This window comes from Oxyura jamaicensis, chromosome 3, assembly GCF_011077185.1.
Source record: "Oxyura jamaicensis isolate SHBP4307 breed ruddy duck chromosome 3, BPBGC_Ojam_1.0, whole genome shotgun sequence".
Taxonomy (NCBI): Eukaryota; Metazoa; Chordata; class Aves; order Anseriformes; family Anatidae; genus Oxyura; species Oxyura jamaicensis.
Window position 1 is genome coordinate 1634497 of NC_048895.1, and position 25570 is coordinate 1660066.

General features: G+C 42.0%; 1 protein-coding gene across 4 annotated transcripts in view; it reads left to right on the plus strand.

Moving 5' to 3' along the window:
- Nucleotides 1-25570, plus strand: part of SPTBN1 (spectrin beta, non-erythrocytic 1) — a 132406-nt gene that overhangs the window by 78371 nt on the left and 28465 nt on the right. For all 4 annotated transcript variants that reach the window (XM_035320838.1, XM_035320839.1, XM_035320840.1 and 1 more), the window contains 15 exons: nt 3842-4015; nt 5315-5406; nt 7351-7431; nt 8205-8320; nt 9331-9443; nt 10062-10249; nt 11293-11410; nt 12966-13124; nt 13802-14104; nt 14917-15070; nt 15759-16629; nt 16757-16894; nt 17572-18328; nt 18565-18767; nt 25431-25521. In XM_035320838.1, the coding sequence (XP_035176729.1) occupies nt 3842-4015; nt 5315-5406; nt 7351-7431; nt 8205-8320; nt 9331-9443; nt 10062-10249; nt 11293-11410; nt 12966-13124; nt 13802-14104; nt 14917-15070; nt 15759-16629; nt 16757-16894; nt 17572-18328; nt 18565-18767; nt 25431-25521 (3558 nt within the window). The remainder of the gene's footprint in view (nt 1-3841; nt 4016-5314; nt 5407-7350; nt 7432-8204; nt 8321-9330; nt 9444-10061; nt 10250-11292; nt 11411-12965; nt 13125-13801; nt 14105-14916; nt 15071-15758; nt 16630-16756; nt 16895-17571; nt 18329-18564; nt 18768-25430; nt 25522-25570) is intronic.

Sequence of the window (25570 nt, forward strand, 5' to 3'; positions counted from 1 at the left end):
TCCTATTAATGGAAGCTTCATGGGCTAAGACTCTGGGTAATGAATTGAACATATGGTCCGCAGTATAACATCTGTACAGTGAGGCAAGAGAGGGAGATTTCCAAATGCATCTCTGAGGGTAAAAAGGAACTCTGACATGCAGGAAAGTACCCTGTCTTGGTGTTGTATGGATGGAGGTAAACAATCTCAGTGTTTGTCAACTACATTTTGCCTGAAATAAGTTGCTCTGTGCCTAGTAATTTACTTCACTGAGGTATTAGGTTTGACATGTTCACCACAGGTAGCACTGAGGTCAGATTTTATTTGTACAGGAGTAACTGAGATCCACATGCTCCATTATTCAAGGATTTGGGCAGCAACCCTGGCACCTCTATTTAGATCTTCGTATCTGCCTGCCAAGATTTGGCTTTCAGTGCCAAATAGCAGCGGTAAAGCTCAGATCAGACATGTGATTCTTGCTGCATGATTCTTTTACATTTTTCATTCCAGGTTTAAAAAATGCAAACAGAGCTTACGCAGCTGTTTGGGTGGGGAGGGGGCAGGATGCTGCTGGATCTGAACTTGCATCATCGGTTGCATATTGTGTTGGCAGCTGTCTGCACTACCGTAGATTCTTATTGTAACTTCGTTATCTCAGGCTGGAGGACAGCAGTCTCTGTTTGAACAGTACATTCCACCACACCTTTCTCTGCAAACAAGAATACAGATAACGCAATGCACTAAACCTTGAGACAATTACACACACCAAAAAAATTCCAGGAGGATCAGCACGTAGCATCTACTTGCTGATGTTCTCCAGCCTTTTGGAATTTGTTGTAGCTTCTATGTAGCTTCTGACATCACCACGCCACCCAAGCAGAACTGTAAAGGCAGTGTCTTATGCAGAAAACTTAAAATTGAGACAAACATCAAATGGTAAGAAGGCAATAAACAAACTCCGAAACTCGCCTAGATAATTATTTTAATACAGTGTGTTTACTGATGCAGTAGAACAGGAGTTTTTTTCCCTGCATTTGAATCCAGGACTCTGAAGCTGGAGCCTGTGGAGCAGAGTCTGGTATTTAGGATACTAATGAGGGAAGCAGGACCACTCTTTGCCTCCTGTAAGGCCTCCAGCCACATTTGGTCAAACTGCATTTTTTGAAAGCTGTTGTGATTTTTGATGATGAAAACACAGACTTCTTGAAGGTATACTGGAGAACCTCAAAATGAGAGTGCAATAAGGACATTTACATCTTCCCCTCTTTGCTCAACTTGATCCCTAATTCTAGTGTTTAGCCCTTACTACATAAGGTCCTCTGTACAGACCAGTATTTGGAAATAAAACAACAGCATCAATGGTCTCACTGAGCAAAGTGGAAAAGAATCTAGCCAGTATGAAAAGATAATTGTACTTTTGTTTGCACACGCTGTTAATCAGTTTCTTCCAAACAGAAAAATAAAGCTGAGAATTGTTTTCAGCATAAAATTGAGCATTTAGCTCAGTTTCTTCCATCACTAGATAAAGGACTAGTAAATTCCTTACAAGTCCTGGATGCCCAAAGGTCAAACCACTTAAGCAGATTCTCTGTAGTGAATTTGGTCATGTTTCCCATTGGAAAAGGGAAGGGTTTTAATCTAAAACAAATAATAGTATGCTCTGAGTTCAGGTAAATATAATATGCAGGGCCTTCAGCATGTCTTCTTTCCCTCTGGTTAGTTTTGTGGGTCTGTGTTAGCCTAGTAAAGAAGAAAGTTGTGCCTCAGTATTTCTCATGCTGAGGCTGTGCAGGAGAGCGTGGCAAGAGCAGCCACACCTTGTACAAACAGGACTCGGACAGCTCTTCTCGTGATGCAGAACAGTCAGTAAAGTCTGCACGACCTGCCTGTGCTGCTGTACCAAAAGGTTTAACCTTCTGTCTCCTGCCGATGCTCTGCATTTTTTTCTCGGCAAGGTGACACTGTTCTGTGCAGGAGTTTGCAGTGCCTTTTCAGCCTATTAATAAGTCGTAGTCTGAACAGCTCCAGACCACACTAGCAGTAAGCTGCTGTGGTCCCCATGCAGCAGAGGGTGCCCCTGGTCCTGGAGCACGAGAAGAACAGCAGCCTTCTCCTGCCACAGGGCAGAGAGTGGCACAGGTGCTGGGAGGCCTGCCCCTTTACCAGGCGTTACAGGTTCTGGGCCTGGATTTGTTTGTTCAGATTTACTGCGTGTACTCTGCTGCCTCACGTAAAGTCCTTGTTTGTGGGGAGAGAAGGTCTTGCCGATCACGTGCAGGTTACATTTCCACATTCCCGTGGAATACGCCATCATACAGGGAGTGGTTAGGAACCAGTGGGCCCAGGATCTGACGAAAACATCTCTGGTGAATGGTATTAGCTCTGTCACCATGGTGCTGGAGCTTCTGAGAGCAGAAGCAGTGTTTTAATCCCCTTTTCTGCTAAATAACTTGAGGCATTGGAGTATACTGTGGATACAGCTTAGGTAAATGAGAAGGGCCTCTGCCTGCCATTCCCTTGGACCCCTCTTCCCAGCTGTGCTGTGCAGGACTCACTGAAACGTGATTTGGTGGAGCCAGCAGGAGGATGGATGCAGCACTGTCCCCCTGGAGAGCCTTCTCTGAGCAACATTTGCACCCAAGCAGTTGGTTCCTGGAAATGCTCGCCCTCGCTGGGAGCTGTGGGCTGACTTTATCTGCTTGGTTTGCCAGCCTCCAGTGGAGACCTGTGCTGGGTGAGAACTGAAGTGAAACTAAGGACCTCGGGAATTTACATGTCCTGAAGGGCATCTTTCTAGCAAGCATTTCATCTCGGTGGCACACTGCTAGTCAGGCTGCTGTTTGTGGGGAACATATTATGGCTCTCGCTGAAACTCTTCCCCTCAAGTGCAGACTCAGGCAAGGATTTTGCCTGCACTATTTCCATGGCCAGTTAATTACATTTGCTGTAGAAAACAAAGAGATTGTGTTAATTAGTACTTTGGCTAGGTACCTTCGGTGACATCTTAGTGGGCACAGAACAAGCTCTTCAGCTGTAACCCTTATCCACAAAACAAAGTTGCTTTAATTCTCTTCAGTTTTACGGCTGACCTCTACGTGCTGCTGATGTGTTCCTGGCTTTTTTCTTTTGCGCCAGGCCTTCGTAAAACTGTGTTATGTTGGTGTGGCAGTTCCCCCCCCTTCTCCCCCATGGAGGCATTGTTTGGAATAAATCTTGTCTGTTATTTTCATACTACTTATCCTACTCCGACTGACCAAAAAATGAAGGAAATTTCTTTCTCAGGGTGTTTTATTAACTATCTGCGGTTCAAATCTGAGCTGTCCTTCCGGAGTGTGTGCGCCTGTATTTGCAGATACTCTCTGGAGCATTCGTTACCAATTCCTTCTATTGCGTGCATCTGCCAGTTATCAGTTAGTTTCATTTCTTTATCATTAGGATCTTCTTTTTAAGTGTGGAAGAACTTGTAAGAGAGAAAAGAGCATATTGGGAAAATGTAATAGGTGTGGCATGAACTTAATGAAATAATTTATCTTCCAAATAGTGAGTGAATAGACTAGGTGGAAAAAATGAAGGAAATAAGCAGGGAAAACATTCGGAAAGGCCGATGGAATTGGCTGCCCAGCATGTGCAGCACAGATACGGTGGGCTAGTGATCCTGCCGTGGGCCTGACGTGCTACCACTAACCTTGGGGGAATGTCCTGTCAGATGCAAAGAGGCTCCTGCATCTGAAAAACAAATGCATACAGGATTGCTGCCTGGCAGTTGGCAATGTGGGTGACTCACCTGCCTCGACTGAAATCAAGCACTTGTTTTATTCCGTTTATAGTAATATATTGTTTTTCTTCCTCTTTTACCTTATAGCCCAAACCAACTAAGGGAAGGATGCGCATCCATTGCCTGGAGAACGTTGATAAAGCCCTCCAGTTCCTGAAAGAGCAACGAGTACACCTGGAAAACATGGGATCTCATGATATTGTGGATGGGAATCACAGGCTGACACTTGGCCTTATTTGGACTATTATCCTGAGGTTCCAGGTGAGGATACATGCATACCTATACACACGTTTGAGATTTACATACTTGTTTGTAATCTATTTTATTGTGCTTTTTCAGAGGGGACTGATCAAAGGTACTTGGTATCTGGCAGGGTCATGTGTTTTTATTTTTATTTCCTAATAAGTACGAAGCTCCAGTCACAGACATAGACACTCTTGCAGACCTAGGAGGAAATGCTACACTCATCTGTTGATCACCTCTGCACTGATTGTCATTATCCTGGCTGACATTGTGCTTAAATGGATTAAGGGTGCCCACAGGAATTGTTTTAGTGTCTCACTTGAAGGCAGTGATTTATTGTTTTCCAGCAAGTTGCACGTTGGTCTTTGCCCTCAGTTAGAAAAGGCTGGAAAGTCCTTTTGCAAAAAAACCTGCAATAAAAAACACCTTCTAATTTGGGGGATGCTTACTGTTTTTGAAATATGAAATTGTCTGCCTAACTTTCAGCAATAGCAATGTTGCTTCACTGAAACTATGATAGTTTTTTTTAAAAAAAAGCAGTGAACCTTCTCCATAAAATCACAAAAGCATAGAACGGCTTGGGTTGGAAGGACATTAAAGATCACCTAGTTCCATCCCTAGTGCCAGGGATGCCACCCACTAGGTCAGGGTGCCTCATCCAACCTGGTCTCGGATACCTCCAGGGATGGGGCATCTACAGCTTCTCTGGGCAAAATAAGATATATTTATCCATATGAAAGGAAAAACGTTTGCCTTTTTTTTTTTTTTTTTTTCTTTTTTCTTTTTTCAAAAAAAGGTACCAGCCTAGAATCTGGAATATGTATTTGTAGTGCTGCTAAGGGCAAACAATGTTTCCTCCAAGTCTGAGGTTGGAAAATGTGTTTGTTCCTATGAAACTCCTGGTTAGCTTTTGCCTGTTGATGCCCCTGAAAAGACCGCTACCTGCTGTACCCCTCGGCCCTGGCGAGCTGGATGTGCTTAGCTTCCTGAAAGAGGTGCTATGTAGGGTGAAACCATAATGCTGTATAGAACAGGGTTTGCCCTGACAATTGGAAATGTTTTCTGCTGAAGTTTAAATTGCTTTGCCTACAGACTAAAGAAAAGAGAAATCCTCTTGTAAAATAAGGGCAGATGAAGCTTTCTTCTGGGATGAATGCTCCTAAATGAGGAAAAACTTTCACCTACTTCCACCTTGCCCTTCATCATAGATTTCCTTTGTTACTTATGTTTTTGATAGATTTATTTCATCTTTTCAAAAAAAAGGCAAAAAATTGTGTTTACTCAGAGGAATGCACAAAGCTCCTTTGTTAATTTCAGATCCAAGATATCAGTGTTGAAACTGAGGACAACAAGGAGAAGAAATCTGCTAAAGATGCGTTGCTTTTGTGGTGCCAGATGAAGACAGCTGGGTAAGCGTGGATTAAGTGATTATCTCTGAACTCTACATCATTTTGAGTTTTCATTGAAATCATTTTAAATGGCAAGTACATATATATCCTTAAGTGGATTCAACCAAGAGAAGTGAACTGTTGTTTACAAATCAGAAAATTCTAAATTTCTTATATTAATTCTGTGCAATAAACATACCAACCTGATCATCCATGAACATATACAGCATATGCTGACTCCTGTCCACTCCTACTTTGAAGAAATAACTATGTTAGGGTGTTTGCCACCAGTTTTCCCTTTTTCCATATAAAATGACATAGAGGTATGCAGGTGTTTAAAACAATTTCAGCTTTGCCCTGGTCTGCAGTACCTTTAGAGGATGCAGTCATTGAATCACTTCTTGTAACGAATGATAACTCCACTAGCTTCTATGCTAAATTGTTATGTCAGAGTGAAAGTGAAGTTAACGTGTCCTGGGTCTCCAGCTCTTCATGTGTAGTCTGGGAAAAATATAGAAGGAACAGAGCTGTTCCACGGAATTGCAGTCAAACTTTCCCTTTTGATTGCCACGTGAGCAGGCCATGGGCAAGCTGAAGATTTGCTGTATTCTGTCTGCATCTGTGTATATTGATTGACTTGGGTTTTCTGAATATAAAAAGCTGCTCTTAATTCTGGTATCTCTTCAGTCTTTTTTTAAACTTACTTTCAAAGCTCAAACATGAAATTACTTTTTGTTTAATGACATAAGATACAGATGTGCATTTTAAATGTCAAAAGTGCTGAAATGTATTCTGGCCTTCCTCCAGTATTTTTGCCCTCCAGGCATAATGGGTTTTCTATTCACGTTTAGTGTAATGTAATGAGACCCACCCAGCATGGTGGATAAGATAGCAGCAAAGGTGAAGGTTGGTCTCATGTCTTGGTTGAATCATTTACTGTGAACTAGAAGGGGAACCAGAATTTGTGGCCTAGAAATACTTTGAAAACTGCAAGGAAAACAGAACCGATTGTAAGGTGGCTACTGTTTCATGCTCTTTGATTAGGCACATGGATTTCTAGTGTGAATTTGAATATCCATGTATCATTCAAATTCTTCCTTTTGACATGGATTTTCATAAATGGAAATATTTCCAAAACATTTCTCTAGCAGTAACCGTTTTGCATAATTAAATATCCATTGTTGCACGTTTACCCCATGAAACATGGATGTCCCGCTGATGAGCTGGGGCACTTCAGCGTTATTCTAGCAATATATTTCATCTTCTGCTTCCAAGAACTCTTAGAAAAGTGGTTTGTAAGCACCCTGAAATTTGTGGAGACTTAAAAAATACCAAACTCACCAGACAAATTTGGAATTCATGTACCCGTGGGGCATGAAGGTGGCTATCATATGTGCTTTGTTTAAAAGTCAGATGGTGAATAGGGTCAGTCCTTGAAGATGCCCTGGCACAGCAGACAGTTTCAACAAAAACTTAATGCATCACTGCTGCTGTGGCACCTGCATCCTCAGAAAAGGTTTCACTCCTCTGTTTTCCTCCAACTGTTCCTGCTCATCTCTTGAACTGGATATTTTGAGTACCTGAAAATGATTATTTGCCAGCAGCTGAATTAGGATCAGGCTTTAAACTTGTAGGGATCTGAAACCTCATAGGCTTCAGGTTAGGCAGCAAGTTATTAAAAAGTCGCGTCAGGCAATTACTTCAGAGGGCATTTACAGCCTTCCTTCAGGAATGCATAGCAGTTCTGCTGGGTTTACAAGAATAAATAAGATGCACTTACCTCTAGTGTCTGTCTGTTTAGAAACCAGCTGTGATGATAGCTTGTCTGTTATGGGATGGTAATGTCCCACCCTCAGGTTTACAGCAAATATGTCACTCCTGCAACCAGCCCTTAATGACAGAGCATACGGAGCTGCAGCAGAAATGCTGTATTGATCATGCTCTCTTTGCTTTTTGTTCTGGCAGTTACCCCAATGTCAACATTCACAATTTTACAACAAGCTGGAGGGACGGGATGGCTTTCAACGCACTAATACATAAGCACAGGTATGTGTGGGTAAACATCCTTATGGATTTTGAAAGCTTGGACTGGTGCAGTGTGTGCTGTGTTTTGAAGTTACATTGCAGCTTGATTTTGAAAATCTGTGGAGGGGTGGAAGTGGAAGAATTGCTGAGAGTTTTACAACAACTTGCCTTTCACTCTTGTGGTCACTTTGAGCTCATCTGGGCAACAGCTTCTCATGTCGCAAGTTGTGTTTGGTTTCAAGAGAATAAATTATACTCGTGATCATTTCATTCTGTGAGTGACCAGGTTGGAGGAGAAGCTTTTATACCTTACTGAGTTGCCCACGCTGAGCTCTGGTCACCCAGAATTGAGAGTTTGGCGGCACAGCCATGTCCTGGAGGAGAAAGAAATCCCTGGGCAGGGATGGCAGAGTCTGGAGCTGGACTTCAACATGGCTGACGATGCCATCCATTGGCAAGCTCGGGTGAAGTGAGACAGCCTGCACACACCCATCATCATGAGGAGAGACTGCGCAACCACAGTTTGACTGTTTGTTTATTTTCCAGGTCACCTTTATCTATGGTAATCCATCCGTGTTTTTTGCCATGGGCTAGGTTCTGCTGCTCTGCCCTGTGCTGGGCATTACTCTGTTCCTTTAATACTCCATTGAAACGTACAGGAGCACTGGGCAAGCGAAACCTTGGCATCCCGAGAGGCCAGGGTTTCTGAGGATTGCACATTTTATTTCATTTGTTCATTTGAGGGTGGCTGCACTGTGCTTTGGGAAATCTAAAGAATTTTTCATCCTGTCTAGGCCTGATCTGATTGATTTTGACAAGCTGAAGAAATCAAATGCACACTACAATCTGCAAAATGCTTTTAACCTTGCAGAGCAACACCTTGGTCTTACTAAGCTCCTGGACCCTGAGGGTAAGCATTCCTGCAGTTTTAATGCTTTGCAGCTCTTTGTGGGCTCTTTTCTTCCACCCCTCCTGTTCCAAGGACACTGTTTTGTGATAGCTTTTTGTCTTAAAGAGCATCTGGATGCTGCTGACTCACTTAGTGATACAGCTAGAGAGGGAAAGAGAGAATGCAAGATGTCTCCTGCAGAGGACAGAGCTGTGGAAGCACAACAGCTTTAATTCTGAATTTATATTCCCCCATCTGACAAGACCACTGGATGGGCCATGTGTACATAAAATCATTCCAGTTAAAGGCACCCTTCTGGTCTGCTCTGAGGAACACTTTGCTTCTCAATTTGAGCCAGAAGATGACAAATGCGGACTTCACCCAGTATTTAGCAATTTCTTTCACAGACTCTTGAGTGAGTTTTAGCCTGTGCTTTCATGAGATTGTGCACTTGTGTATTGGAAGAAGTGCTCACAATGCTAGGACAAGAAACTTTCTTGTCACAGGACAAATAAATAGAGGCCATGTGTTTGGGCAAGTTTCTTTTTGCTTATTTTCCATAGTCTCAGAATTGCTGCAGGAGAGGAAATAATTTGTTTTCCATCTGTGTATCTCAGAAGATTTGCTTGGACAGACTTGCAGTTAGCTTTGAATCTCTCTTTCCAAATAGTGATACAGCACTGAAGTTTTCTGCCAAGTCACACAGGCACAAGGGAAGTTAGCCATGCAGTCTGTGACAAAATCTGGCCCAAAGACCCCTTGCCCATATCGCATGCTTTGAGCATAGTCTGCACTGAAACGGATAAAGGAGAGCTTCTTAGTGATAGAGTTCAATACCGCACAACACCAAGAAATTCAGAACTAGTCCAAACCTGCTGGATTTATTTCTGATTAGGACATAAATTGTGGGAGCTGAACTGCCACTGAACCCATCTATCAGACTCTGGAGCCCGTTCATGTTGGATTATTGGCTTTGTTGTTTTAACTTGTGCACCCGCAGTGTGCTAAGACAACTCTTGTTTGGTTTGCAGATATCAGTGTTGATCATCCTGATGAAAAGTCAATCATCACCTATGTGGTGACATATTACCACTACTTCTCCAAGATGAAAGCATTAGCTGTTGAAGGAAAGCGTATTGGAAAGGTTTGCAAGTTCAAATTATCAGTTGTTATAAAGTAGTTTAAATCTTTCTGATTCTTATTTTTCCTTCTTGGGTGTTAATCCTTAGAGAGTCCACTGTATGGTAGTTTTTAGTTTTGTTTTTGAAACATGTTTTGAATGTTAAATATTCCCATATGGCCATGAGGAGTAGTTAATTTCCAGCTGTCTCTTATTAGAAAATATTTGGCTGGTGTTTTATTTTTGTTTGTTACTTGTGCATCATTGCTGCTTTTCCTTTCCCATTAGCTGCTCCTCACCCTCTGGGTCCTCTGTTTCTTCTGAAGCCCAGAAAGCCCATTAAAAAATGTGCAGTCATTCTCTGCCCTTTGGCAAAGCTGCCCCATCCTTACAGCTAGCAGACTGGATGTGAATCCTTTTGTAAGCCTCTGCTCTGCCCCTCTGCTGCCTTGGTATCATGGGAATTCAGTGCTGAGAAATGCAAAGCCCTTGTTCCTCGGGGAACGCAGCCCCAGTGGTGCTCAGGAGTGAGTGGTCTGATTCGTAAGCCAGCAGATCTTCCTTTATGCAGCTTGTTGGATTGAGATGACTCTGAAGAGCACTGCCCTTGAATTCATCTTTATTTTGTGCTGCTTGTTGCAGGTGCTTGACAATGCCATTGAAACAGAGAAAATGATTGAAAAATACGAATCGCTGGCTTCTGACCTTCTTGAGTGGATTGAACAAACCATTATCATCCTCAACAATCGCAAATTTGCCAACTCGCTAGTTGGTGTGCAGCAGCAGCTACAGGCGTTCAACACTTACCGCACAGTAGAGAAACCACCCAAGTAATTTTAATCTTAGCTTACAAAAACAGTGGTTTTGTTTTGCTTAGTCATTCATTGATTTTTTTTTTTTAAAACAAACATCCAAGTAATTTTAATCTTGGTTTGAGAATTTATTTTTCTGAACAGAACCAGGTATCACATTTCTAATTGGCACTGACCATTATTACTTAGAGCCTATTTGCTTTATGCTATTTGATATGCACATAGTAATAACAATAGTAATAATAATTAAAAACATGTGTGTTGTCTGTAGGATCTTATAGTACTGGAAGCTATCATTTCACTGAGATGCCTGCCCTGTAATACAAGTGGTAATAGTATATACCATGTTAGTGCAGTAATATCACCAGCCGTGTTTGCTAGCGGCGTACAATACCAAGACACAGCTATTAAAAGGCTCTTACTGCTTTTCCTAAATCAAGAGGAAGTGTGTCTGGCTTTGTAAAACATAGCTCTGCTTGCTACAACTGATACAACCAAAGCCATGCAACTTATTTCTGGAAGTTTCTTTTAACGTTATGTTATCTGATCTATTTATTATTTTTGTCTAATATAAGTCCTAATGGATAATAATTGCAATTGAAAACATTACAAAGTATCCAGACATTTTCTAAAATTGCAGTCTATTCCCTAGTGCCTTTGCAGTTTGTTTATTTCCCAGGCATACAACTCAGGGAAAACAGTGGGAAGAGTTTATTGACTGCAGTGAGCAGTTTAAATAAAACTTCCATTTCTTGGGTTGATAAACTAGGACAACAAACATAATAGAATAAAAAATGCAGTCTTTTTTCCCCCTAAGGGGCTTAAATCTAAACAGATAGACAACAGTCTTCTGTGAAGTTGTGTTTTTTCTTTTTTTATTTTCTTTCTGTTTGACCCATCTGGGTGGAAAGGCTATTTCCACTGCTTCCAGTGTTCACACAAGATGCAGGTGTTTATCTAAGTGTTCCATTCATAACGTCAGTGTTGTAAGGAAGTGCTTTGTAATAACCTAGTAGTAATGAAAGCTTTATTTTAACTATTATTTTGGAAATTTTGTTTAGGTTTACAGAAAAAGGAAACCTAGAAGTGCTACTTTTTACCATCCAAAGCAAAATGAGAGCCAACAATCAGAAAGTATACATGCCAAGGGAGGGCAAACTCATCTCTGACATTAACAAGGTAAACTGAGCCAGCAGCTGCTGTGCGACTCAGGATTTTGTTTTTTCCTTTCAGTCTCAGTCTCAGCATAGTGGGAAGAAACGCATCTGCTGTCTTTAGCCTTGATGTGGGGGACCGTAAGGATTGGGAGAGGTGGGGTGATCTTTTCCCTTCTCTTGGACTCGCTAATCTGAACCAAGTCCCTGGGTGGCCTCAGCATCTGTAAGCTGTTCTGCACGGGGAAACGTGCTCAGTAGTTCTGAGCAGTCAGTTATGGATCTGGTAGCCCTTGCTCATCCAGGGTTGTAGCTATTGCTAATCGGCAGAAAATAGCAACAATACTGAGATATTGCAGCCCTGCCTACTTAGTTTGGAGGAGATCTGTCCCAGCATAGCTCCCTGCAAGCAGGAGGTTGAGAGAGTCTCAGCAAAGCCAAGCGCAGCAGCAGACACACTGTGTTGTTCAGGGCTGTGGTGCTCTTGCAACACCTCTGCCTTCCCTGGCTCCTAGTGGGGAGCAGAGTTGGCCCTCATCTGCCTCGCAGCCCCCCGGCCCACAGCATTGGAGAGTAAAGGAAGAGCTGTGATTGATCCTCTGGGTTCCCTCTTGGGGTTTATGCAGCTTTTTTTCACGCTGATGCAGCTGGCAGAACAGCAGCAGAGCTGACAAGTTCTTTCAAGGATAACAACTTAAAACTGAGCTCTCCTCGTTTGTGTTTGATCATGCCTGGCATTCCCAGAGAAGCTGTTGGGGGCGTCTGTGGCCTCCGTCTGCATCCTAGAGAGCAGTAAACTGCGCAGCTCTCCTATTTGCGTTAAGCTCCTGTGCCTGCAAATGCCTAAAATACTTTGGGTTTCAGGCAGTTTAACATCTGTTAGGATTTAGAAGAATCTAGGGTAGTTTGTGTTTAATTGTGGGTATTTTTGTTGTTTGTAAGGAGATCTGAAAGGTGATTAGCTGGCTTTCAACATGCTTCTAAGGCTCTGTTTTTGTAGTATCAGTGCCATGCATGTGAATAACTTCTTGCGTTGGAGAAAAAAAAGGACTTGCATGCAGCAAAAGTCACTGAATTCTGTACTTTCTTTCCTTTCCAAAGATGATGTAATAAAGAACAATTGTAAATTGATTTTAGGGGTGAGATGGCATGAATCTCTAATTCTCATTTCCTAAAGGAGAAAGATAGAATCCCTCCCTTGGGTATAGCACTCAGAAGATTTTGAAACAATTGCTTTCTTACACATTGAAGCAAAAGTGGTTTGCTTAAGCTTTGTAGGAGGCAAATAACAAGTGAACTCAATAAAATGCATACGAGGTAAACAAGACTTACACCTCTTGCTCAGAAAATGAATTTATAAATTGAGACCAATTTTTAAGTCATGCCCTTACATTAGCAGACAAGGTATAAGGCCAGCCTATACAGACCAGATTCATTGGCATTTAAATAAATTTGCCAGTTCTGAGAAACTTGGCTGAAGTGTCTTCAGTACTGATTTCATGTGAAGCACACATGATTTATCATAACCCTATATGAATGTGTAGTTAGAAGATGCATTTTCTTTTTCTTCACATCTTCAGGCCTGGGAAAGACTGGAAAAAGCTGAACATGAAAGAGAACTGGCACTGCGAAATGAGCTCATCAGACAAGAGAAACTGGAACAACTTGCACGCAGATTTGATCGCAAGGCAGCTATGAGAGAAACCTGGCTAAGTGAAAATCAACGTCTAGTTTCTCAGGTGCTGCTTTCAGAAATTGTCTGTGTGACTAAAATGATTCCTTTGAGTACTTAAAGGATACAGTTCTTGTAAAGAGAACATTTGCTCTCCTGTGCCACTTATGTTACTGAATCTATGCATATTTATATTTATTGTATGTGTGTAAAGGTATATTTAGTGTATATGTGTATATATTACTGCTCTATCTTGAATGTATTCACACATACCCATTCTTGGAATCTATTCTTCTGTATTCAAGAGATATTCATGTGGAAATAACTACCCACAGTCAAGATTTTCTTTACCTGAATATTTAGGTCAATTCAACAGAATAAGCCCAGGAATAATAAAAATATTATTATTTGTGGTGGCTTTTGAAAAGCAAACAAACAAAAAACCCAAACCCTAGGCTAATCCTGATGGCCACCATGGTTGTTTCACCAAATCTTGTAAACGATGTCTGATTTTATCAGAATTATCTCTGATTTTATCTGAGGAGTTTTCAGAGCATTTTGAGATCGTGAAATCATAGAATCACAGAGTATACCAAGTTGGAAAGGACCCACAAGGATCATCGAGTCCAACTCCTGAAATTGCTAACGAGAGTGTTCTGCACAATCAGAAGTCACTTTAGAGTTTGAGCAGTAGGGCTTTTCTCCTTGGCAGCCATTGCTGAAGAAGTTTCTCTGTCTTTACAGGATAATTTTGGCTTTGACCTTCCAGCGGTGGAGGCTGCAACAAAGAAGCATGAGGCCATTGAAACAGATATTGCAGCATATGAAGAACGAGTCCAAGCTGTGGTTGCAGTTGCAAAGGAGCTTGAGACTGAAAATTATCATGATATAAAACGCATCACTGCAAGAAAGGACAATGTTATACGCTTGTGGGAATACCTCCTGGAGCTGCTCAGGGCACGGAGACAACGTCTGGAGATGAATCTTGGCCTGCAAAAGATTTTCCAGGAAATGCTGTACATTATGGACTGGATGGATGAGATGAAGGTAGGTGTTACCCATTCAAGAACATAGAAAAATATTCTAGAGATGTGTAAATGCCCTTTTTTTGTATTTTTTTTTAAGATTCGTTTTGCCTATCTGGTTTAGTCGAAAATTGAGAAGACCCACATTCATGGGCCATGAACAAATTTCTTATACCTTATGATGATATTTTAAAATAAAGATTAAAAACAATTAAGGAAGAGGACCAAGCTTGCTTCTATAAAATGACACACTTCTAGAAAAGACACTTTTCATCTTCATGCCTCTCTCATAAGGGCAAGAAGCTTTGGTTAGATTGCTTGGGTGAGGATGCAGATTTCAGTGAAAGGAAATTACATGATCTCTCTCCATCACCATTGACATGAGTCACCTTTTCACCACTGTGCTTTAAAAGCATGGAATTTCTCTGTCTGTTCTGCTGGGACCAAGGAAGGGGAAGAATTGTAACTTTGTTCTTGTCCATGAGACAGCAGAACTTGGAAGCTGTTGGAGGAAAGGAAGATGCATGTAGCTCACTGCCAGCTCACGGTACCTGGACTGAGTGCCTTTCAGTGGTCCTGCTGAGCTGACTCGGCTTTTCATCATTAAAGAGCACGGTCAATTTCTTCATGGTTGCCAGGGATTTGAAAAATGTTGGTTCAAATTCACATAAGTTATACCTCTCTAAGTTTGAAATAACTGCTTATGGCCCTAGTGTTTTTGTGGACTTTAGTTGGTGTAACAAAGGAGAACAGTGTAAGGCATGAAGGAGTCATTAAGAAATGAATAGCTTATGGCCTTGATCCCATTTCATTTGTCTCTTACATTTTTATCAGGTGCTTCTGCTGTCTCAAGACTATGGCAAACATTTGTTAGGAGTCGAAGACCTGTTGCAGAAACATGCTCTTGTGGAAGCTGACATTGCCATTCAGGCTGAGAGAGTGAGAGGGGTCAATGCATCTGCACAGAAGTTTGCCACCGATGGAGAAGGTAACCAGCAGCCAACACATCCGCCTTAGTTTTAATTATATATGGGGTTATGTGTAAGGCTCATTAGTTCTGCAAGGCATGTTAGGTTAAGTTCAGCACCAGAATAAGAGAATCCAGCTTCATTTGTTCCTTCTTCCCTCACCGTGTCAATGATTAATTTGTCAAGGTAACCTGTTCAGAAGTTCGGTGCGGCTTGTGTTTTGTTTGCTATGTCACACTCCTAACCAGCAGCTGCTGTAACTTTGTAGCAGTCACCATTAATTCCCGGTTTTGTGTTTCTAATGAAACATAAGCAAATAATTCTATTAAATCTCATATTGACCCAATCCATGCTAATTAAAAGCGATTCCACTAAACTAGCATAATTAACTAGGGTAAATAATGTTCATTTTGTGTTGTGATATATATCTAGGGTAGTGAATTTTCTTTCACTGAAAACAGTCGTGGGTGTCTTACCCTTTTTATTTAGTTAGTTTTTTGTCTTCATTCACAGAACAGCATTTTCTGTTTTGTGTCACAGGATGGTGAAGTCTGAATTGTTCACATTGTTTCAGGAGACTAACCATGGATTCTCTTCCATAAACTTTGCAGACAGAACAAGCAGGAATTAAGAACTCTAGGTACACCCCAGCTGTTGCAATGAAAATGAATGAGTCCATGTTGTAATGTACATTCTCTGTCTGAACAGGTTACAAACCATGTGACCCACAGGTTATCAGGGACCGCGTTGCTCACATGGAGTTCTGTTACCAAGAGTTGTGCCAGCTTGCAGCCGAGCGCCGGGCCCGCTTGGAGGAGTCCCGGCGCCTCTGGAAATTCTTCTGGGAAATGGCTGAAGAAGAGGGTTGGATCAGGGAGAAGGAACAGATCCTTTCATCTGATGACTATGGGAAGGACCTAACCAGTGTTGTCCGTCTCTTGAGTAAACATAAGGCGTTTGAAGACGAAATGAGTGGTCGTAGTGGCCACTTCCAGCAAGCGATAAAAGAAGGTGAAGACATGATTGCGGAAGAGCATTTTGGGTCTGAGAAGATCAGAGAAAGAATTAAGGATATCCGGGAGCAGTGGGCTAACTTGGAACAGTTATCTGCCATTAGGAAGAAACGTCTGGAGGAAGCCTCTCTCCTTCACCAGTTCCAGGCTGATGCTGATGACATTGACGCATGGATGTTGGACATCCTCAAAATTGTCTCCAGCAACGATGTTGGTCATGATGAATATTCTACACAGTCCTTGGTCAAGAAACACAAGGATGTTGCTGAAGAGATTGCAAGCTACCGGCCAACCATTGACTCACTTCACGAGCAGGCAAAGGCTCTACCACAGGAACACGCCGGGTCTCCAGATGTGCAAGGCAGGTTGTCCGGAATAGAAGAAAGATACAAGGAGGTTGCTGAGCTGACTCGGCTGCGTAAACAGGCCTTGCAGGATACCCTTGCTCTTTATAAGATGTTCAGCGAGGCAGATGCATGTGAACTTTGGATAGATGAAAAGGAGAAGTGGCTGAATAATATGCAGATTCCAGAGAAGCTGGAGGACCTGGAAGTGATCCAGCACAGGTGGGAATGGATTTACCAGGAAGTTTGGGGAATTCTGGCTGGAAGTTTTTGTGCACCAGCCACCTTTGTTAACTTGCCTATGACTCTGATTCTCTAATGCCTTTGTGATCTTTTTTTTCTCTCCCAGATTTGAAAGCTTAGAACCTGAAATGAACAATCAGGCTTCCCGTGTTGCAGTAGTGAACCAAATTGCTAGGCAGCTAATGCACAGTGGCCATCCAAGTGAGAAGGAGATCAAAGCACAGCAAGATAAACTCAACACGAGGTACGTGAAGGTCTCATGCTCATGAAAAATGTGATACTGGATGAAAAAATATAGTGGTGTCACTTGTGTTTCTTGTATGTGTTTTTAAATATATTCTGATACTGTTACCTCAAGTATCTTCAAAGTAGACCCTCAACTACCTTCAACTTTCCTTCAGAAGGAAAGAGAGCTGTGTCTTTGAAATGTTCAATTAACAGATAAAGTTTTGTTACTGACTTCAACCAGGTCCTAAGTGTATCAGTACCATGACTTGAGAGCTGGAAACTTGCTATAGTGACTATTATTGATTTAAAACAAACAATCAAAAATAAACCAATATAATACTTCATGTAAACTCACTCTCTTTTTGGTTTCAAAGTCCACTGAGAGAGTGTAGTTAGTGTGAAAATTAGATGTAACTTTCACTTGAGAAAAAATTATACTTGCAAGGACTCAGTACTGCTGATACTTGACATATTCTTATATATGCCATAGCTTGGTTAATGGTTGTTTTGCTAAAACTATTGATGATGTGGAAAGGACTGAAAAAAGCATGAATATGTTAAGTTATTTCATGGTTTAACAAGCTAATGTGAGTAACTGCTCGCTCAGCAGTGTTTTTCCCTTAGCTCGCTCAGCTTTTCTGTTATTGTACACAAGTCTTGATTTCTCTGCTTTTCTCTCATCACAAATTTCAGATGGAGCCAGTTCAGAGAACTGGTAGACAGAAAGAAGGATGCTCTACTCTCGGCCCTGAGTATCCAGAATTACCACCTTGAATGTAATGAAACCAAGTCCTGGATCAGGGAAAAGACAAAAGTGATTGAATCCACACAAGATCTGGGTAATGATCTCGCTGGAGTGATGGCCCTGCAGAGGAAGCTGACGGGCATGGAACGTGACCTGGTAGCCATTGAGGCTAAGCTCAGTGACCTGCAAAAAGAGGCAGAAAAGTTGGAATCAGAGCATCCTGACCAGGCACAGGCTATCCTTTCACGACTTGCAGAAATCAACGATGTATGGGAAGAAATGAAGACCACTCTCAAGAACCGGGAAGAGTCTCTTGGAGAGGCAAGCAAACTGCAACAGTTCCTGAGAGATCTAGATGACTTCCAGTCATGGTTATCCAGAACTCAGACTGCAATTGCCTCTGAAGACATGCCAAACACACTGACAGAGGCTGAGAAGCTGCTCACTCAACATGAGAATATTAAGAATGAAATCAACAATTATGAAGAAGACTATCAGAAAATGAGGGACATGGGTGAGATGGTGACACAAGGGCAAACCGACGCTCAGTACATGTTCCTACGCCAGCGCCTACAAGCTTTGGACACTGGATGGAATGAGCTCCACAAAATGTGGGAGAACAGGCAAAATCTCCTCTCCCAGTCTCATGCCTACCAGCTATTTCTCAGAGATACCAAACAAGCAGAAGCATTTCTTAATAACCAGGTAAGTGGGCAAGATTTACTTGTCTTCATCTCCACAAGCTGACACTTGCAGAAGAGCTAAAAACGGATAAACTACCTTTTTTATTTTTTAGAAGTAACACAAATTAATTTGCTTTTTGAATTTTACTTCTTAGTCTTCTTGAAACATTTGTTTTCATATCTGGTGAATCTGTTGACAGCATGCAACATAGCCTGAGTATAATACTTTTCTCTCCCTGATTTGTGTTTTAATCACAGGAGTATGTTTTGGCACACACAGAAATGCCCACTACCTTGGAAGGAGCAGAAGCTGCTATTAAAAAACAGGAGGATTTCATGACTACAATGGATGCCAATGAAGAAAAGATCAATGCAGTCGTAGAGACTGGCAGAAGGCTAGTTAGTGATGGGAACATTAACTCTGATAAAATCCAGGAGAAAGTGGACTCTATTGATGACAGGTAAGGTCAGAATGATGACAGAATGTAGCTGTTCACATTTTAATTCTGTTCCCTGAGAGATGACCTTTTATCAGAATCCAAAGGCAAAGCAACATGTTAGAAAACGTCTGTTGCAGAACGCTTTCTTTGTCCTGTGGAAAAATAGGAACTGTAATGTTTCAAAAATATGCTGGGCTAATCTTAATTAAATATTACCTCTTCTATTTTCTTGAGACTCACAAGGTAATGAGCTCGCTACCCAGAATTTGGCTATATGAGTGTTGCTTATAATTCTCGGGCTATTAACAGAGTTCATATTATGGTGGGAGCTGTAGCAGTAGCTATACCAGGTTCCACAAGCCGTAAGTTTTTTTGCTATCTCCTAGCTGATTCAATGATAACAATATCTTCCTGTCCTTCCCCTGAGGAAGGAATGTGGCTCTTCAGGAGTGTAATTGGCATTGTATCTACCCCACCCACTCAGCTTTGATCACATTTTCCAAGTTGTCTGGCCCTTCTGAAATGAGATTAGAAAGCATTGGTACAAATGTGTCTTTCATCTCAGAACAAGTCTTCTGCTTTGTCTCTTTAGCTGTGGCATGACTGCTATAGACCTTTAAGAGTTTTTTTTCTTTGAAAACTAAATGTACGTTTTTGATGGCTATGATTTAGAGTTCTTTCTGCTTATGGTTTGAATAATAGTGGAGATTTCAAGGCTCTTGTGAATCATGAGTGTCAGAAGGCAGAAGTAAGCTCATACCGAACTTCATGTCAGATGTTACTGACCACCCTTCTGACAGACTTTCATCCTCCTGCAGCCAGTAAGCTTTGAGTTGGCCAAATGCCTTTATCTCTGAGGTCTGAAGCAGTGCAAAAAATGTTGTGCCTTTCCTGTTTTGGTAAACATTTTGTACTGTCTATGCACCTGCTTTAGCTGTGGCTCATGGATTTAAAAAAGGGCAGATATTCCTGTGCCCAGAGCTTGCTGAGGACCTCTGAGCCCTCTGACAGTCTACCGCCAAGGGTACCTTATATTTTCATTTTCTCTCTAACCAGCTTGACTCTCTTTAGATCACAAAGAGAATCTGCAAAGACTAGAAAGAGGAGATTATACGAAAGCAACCTAGGATCTGAATTTCTTCACTTAATTGACTTTCCAGCCCCAGCAAACTAGAACCCGGGTACAGGCACACACACAGGTCCTATTGTGTGAAGATAACTGTTTTGTTTTATGGAAGATGTTACCCATAGATAAAGGAAGGATTTACGTTTGCCTTTTGTCTGATACTGGAACATAATGAGCACATCCAGTCAGCATCTTCATTCTTTCTCCATTTCCATAAAGCACTGCATTTGGGGCAAGGAGGACTGGGATGTCAAATGGGTGCTGTATTGGCATAGCACATTGTGCATCAGTGCCAAAAATCCTACACACTGAAGACATTTTGGTTGCCCCAGCTGTCAGTGCCCTTCACTGGGGAGTACCCTTCACAAAGAGGTGCCTCTCACTCAAGGAGCTTCCATTGAGAAGGATGAAAAAAGGAAAGAGTGTTTGGAAATCCTGCCATCTCTAGTGCAACGAGTTCTGCCCTCATGTGGCCCACCTGTAGGAGCATTTTGTGGCCTAAAGGACATCAGGTTTAATTCAGTGCATAAATGCAGTCTGGTAGCTTTTTGATGCTGCTTACAGGGTCAGCTCTAAATTTATTGTCAGCACAAATTGTGCTGACTCCCCTTACTTACCCAAGGTGAAAGCTAGAAAATTATTTTCCATTATTTACCCTCTCTGACTTCAGATGTTCTTCAAGTTTTCACATCCACTTATGAAAGCTGGATTTGATCCTGCCCTTCTGATTAGGTGTCTTCTTTCTGTAACTTTGGAATTTTAAAAAACAGTAGCAAGGAGCCAGCCTCTTTGTGCAGCCCTGTCTGAGGTGGCTGGAGTGGAGACAGCTTCAGCCTTCCATCCTGCATGTGCCCTGCAGCAGTGCCGCTGCTGCCCGTGGCTGAGGTGCTCTGGTTGCTGTTTCCCCAGCACAGCTCCTTCTCTGTGTCCCCATGGCCCTGTGGCATTAGCTGGCCACCTGGGCCATCCTGGCTGCAAGACATGCTGGAGTTCCTGCTCAGAAGGGCAGGGAAGTCCTAGAGGCTGTCGTTTTTTTTAACCCTACTTTTTTTTCCCAGGACATTTCCTCAATTCCAGAAGTATTTATGCAGAGCACTGCAAAAACCATCCGGTGCACTGCTATCCAGGAAATCCGTGTGATTGCTCTCTGAGTCTGCAAGGCTGATAAGCCTCAAGAACAAAGCCTTAGGGCTGGGTGTAGTGGGAGTGGTAGCAAAGGAAACCTCTTTGGTTTTACAAAAAAAATTTTCTCCCAACCAGGCTCCACCTGGATGTATAACAAAAGACCAAAACAAACAAGTTCAAATATGTGCAGTGGCTCCGTACTTCCTATATGGAGCTCTTTGTAGTTTTTCATACTGTTAATGGTGCTTTTTACAGTACTGCTTGCAAGCGAATGCAGAGGAGAACCTGCTGTCCATTGGTGCAGCCGACAGCCCCTGCCCTGAAATGGTTACATCTGAACAGATGCTGTAGGCATCAGGCTCAGGAAGGAGAGGAGAATGCAGAAGCTGAGGGAGCAGTGTGACAGGACGTACAGCTTCAGCACGATCTTCCAATGCAGTTCAAGGGACAGATAAATGGGGAATAGGACCTGGAGAAAGAGTGAGGGAGGGAGAAGATGGGTTTGAATAAAACTATCACAAGGAAAGAAGGGGAAATGGAGCAAACTATCAGCACACCTGTGGCAGTTACGCTGCTGCGTGACCTCTGAGCCCCTGTGGGTCCCAGCTTTACCTTTTGCAGCTGCTCCCTCAGGTAGCAGCTGCTAGACACTATTCTATAGCTGTCCACGTCTGTGGCTTTCCCTGTTGCCAAGGGGCCCTGGTGGGGTCTCAGTGAAGAAGAACCGTCCCCTTCCATTTCTGAGTCCAGAGGGCTTCTGAGAGCAGGGCTCCTGGCTGGTCTCCCCTCTGCAGCTGTCTTATTTAATTTGGTGACTTCTGCTTCTGTTTCTGCCATCCAGAAGGGAAGTGTTTTCTTCTCCATTTCCTCTTGGAGGAGCATAAGGGGACTGCCCTGGTCCAGTTGCTTACATCGTGGCCTCTCTGATTCTAAAACTGAGATTTAGTTTCAAGATAGTTGCAGGTCTGACTCAAGTTATTACCTGGTTCTGTTTTTCATCAACTTTTGTACTTAACAGAGAACTGAAATATTTTTTTCTTCTTGCCTGTTCATAAAGGAGAATGCCTGCTGTTTGCTGGAACAACTAGAGAGTTAGGCCTTCCTTGCATATATCTCACCATTCTTAGCAGGCAGTAGCATTTGTGCTATGTGTAAGATTTATTACTTCAACAAGGTTTTGAAACCCACAGGCTTACAGTTAAACCACAAGAGATGTTGTCAGTTTTCAGTGGTGTTAGCATTCTCAAGGACCTCTGCAGAGACAGCCTGGGAACATTGTGGCAAATTTTGGTGTTCTGCTCTTGGGTTAATTTGAATCAGGCACATCTTCATGCTGAATATACTTCATTTTACTATTTTAGATTCTTCATAACATTGCCACAGAAGGAAGATGTCCCCATGTTTAACAGACTGTGGTACACTTCCTATCTCATTTTACCATGTAAGTCTAGCTTAATTTAGACACTGGAATTTGAGGTTGCCTCTTCAGCATATAGAGGGAAGTCCCTATTTAATGTAGACCTAGACATAGCTATAATGTAAGTAATACATGCAATTTCTTGCATGAACAAGCAGTTGAATTCAAGCAGTCATTCTAAATAATTGGAGTCTGAAGAGCAAACCCTTCTGTGCTAGTGTGGGATTTTCTTCCACAAACTATTTCAGCAAACCAGTAAGAGCACTCACTGATAACCTGAAGTGTGGCAGAGTCAGTTTCTGGCCTTTCCTTGCCATGCACCTCTCAGAAGAGTAGGATTTTCACAGGGATGCCTGCAATCAGCAGTTGAGCAATCTTTGTTCAAAAACTGTGCATCAGGCTTGGTGCTTTTCTCCACCCTCCAGAGCTGCCCAGTGCTCTTGGCCCTCAGTGCAGCTACAGTCCGGTCTGTCCACCTGTCTGTCCGCTGGTCCATCCACCTCCCTGCCCCACCAGCTGGCTCAGCTCAGCCTCTGCACACGTGGCCAAGGAAATGGGATGCCCAGGCCCTTTACACCATGTGATTTTAGCATCTGGATAAAATTGGTACTTCAAAGGGTTCTGTTCTTCAGTCTGTCTGCCTGTTGATTCTCTTTAGAGCCTTTCGGACTTACTGGTAGTAGAGGTGTGGTAGAGGGTAAGAAAAGCTTTGTAATGGGAAAGGGTAGTTATGCTCTGGAATAAGAAAATTCTAAAATCTGTCATTGGAGCTCTTAAAGAACAATTTGGGGAAACATGGATAAGGAATTAATAATGTTTGGATATAGCCAGTCTGGGTAGGCAGAACAGACTAAATGACTTCTTAAGGCCATTTATTTCCATTCAAAAATAACACCAATTCTGTGATGAAAGTACAGGAATTCCTGCCTGTTTCAGCAGGGATATATTCCATCTTCAGTATATTACAACCACGTCCTCAAGTGTCCAGTTTAAGCCTTGTTACAGTTCAGCCCTGTTCTTCAGAGATTTCTCATCTTGCAGTCTCACTCCAGGTCATTTGGGACAACAACCTGTTAGTGTTAAATAACTCTGAGCACCAATGTTTGTTATGCTGAAGAAAAACAAAAACAGCACAGCTGTATCATCATCTGTGTGATGTTCCTGTGTATTTTCCCTTCAGAGTTCTTAAAGTCAGTATTTCCAACACTGTGTGGAGATAGTTTGCTAGATTTTTAAACTCCAGGTTTCTCAACATAAGAACTTGTCTGTTCATTCTTAACTGTATTCAAATCAATGTCATGAAATTCTCCTTTTAATTGCACAAGTTGTGTCCAGAAGACATGAGTCTAGAATGTAATCTACCCTTAAATCTATTAAATCATCATGACACTAAATCATCATAACAGAATCACCCAAACAATTTCTTGCTTCAATTTAGCAACCCGAGTAATGCACTGTATTTGCCGAGACATATATATGTGAGACACAAAAGAGTGGAATCAAACCCACTGCTGTTAGCTACATTACAGAGGCTTTTCCTAAGGCACAATTTGTGTGTCCTCTCCTTTGCACTCTCTCAGGTAACACCTGCCAAAACATCAAGATTACCTGGGCTTGGACTCCAGCCTCTTCCTTTGAAGGTTATGTGTGTCTTCCCTGCCATCTGATCCATAACTCAGTTGTTTTTTACCTACAGCTTTATAGTTGCTGCGGGCACGGTTATTCAGAGAAAGCTGTTGAGACAACAAAGGAGCAATGTGTAGCCCTTTAAAGGGTCCTCTCCTATTCCTCTGCCTTACAGACCTTTTGCTTTTATGTAACACCCAGGAAACACAGGTATTCTTTGTGTTTCTGAAGTCCCTAAACTCTTCCAGAGAGCTTGCTCTGGTAATTTTTAGATCAGGAAAAGCGGTACGTTAAGCCAGTTGTCATCAACATGTAATTTATAGCCTTCAAGAATATCGTGAGTGTCTGGAGACTTCCACTAACATGGATTTATTCAGCTATTGGAATTATGTGCTGAGATCATCTTATACATTGCTACCCTATAAAATAATCTCCAAATCTCTATCCTTATATATCTTAGTCTGTTACATAGTCCAGCAATAAGACCATGCACAACGAAATATGAACAAATCTTACCCAGTGAGCAATAAATAGAAATCATCATCTTTACTCTGCCTCCTCCATCTAAATCACCTCATAAATAATGGAAGTACAGAATGACAGGGATTACTATTCCAAGTTAAGTGTCAGTCAAAAACATGTTCGGTGATACCTCAGGAATCGGCTCATCGGGCACCACGTCCATCTGAAGAACCCACCAAGACCTGTGGGGCTGCCTGCACAACTCATCCTTCAAGGGGAAAACAATTAGGAATTAAAAATAGGGCTTTTTGACTAACCTTTGGTTTTCCTTCGTGCTAAGGTTACTCTTAAATGCTCTTAGAAATACATTCCAAGGCGAATAGAGCTTCTGTTTGCTGAAGTACACAAGTGTGTCATATGAGTTTGTTAAATACAGCGTTTGGAAGGTTATATAAACGACTACAGCTTTGTTGGCTAGCAGGAGGTGCTGAGCCATAGGGAAGGTATATTATGGAGAGCGTTACAGCAAGTGCACCCTTTGCAAAGGCTATGTAACCTGAGATCTAATTGTTGCAGTTTTGAAGATGGTTTTCTTATGTTTTTTGGCAAACAGACTGAAATTCCCTGTGGTCTTCCAATTAGTGCTCCAAATTCTGTACATAATACTTGTGAAACCATGCTGACTTCAAAATTTTCCCTGTGTATTTGACTGGTCACAAAAACAAATGCGTGCTGAACCTAAGCAAGTTCACTAAATAACACATGCACATCTGAGCTTCAGACATGCTCTTCATTTGAAAAGCAGTAAAAGACGCACCACATACTTACTCAAAACATGTATCCCAGAGGGGCAACAGACATGAACAAATTGGTTTTGCATGAAATGCCTATTTCAATTTTTTTTCTCTGCTGTTATTTTTTTGACTAGACATAGGAAGAACCGTGAAGCAGCCAGTGAACTTCTGATGAGACTGAAAGATAACAGGGATCTTCAAAAGTTTCTTCAGGATTGTCAAGAGGTAAATTACGTCCTTTCACTTTTATCACTAAAAGCTGCATCCTATACAC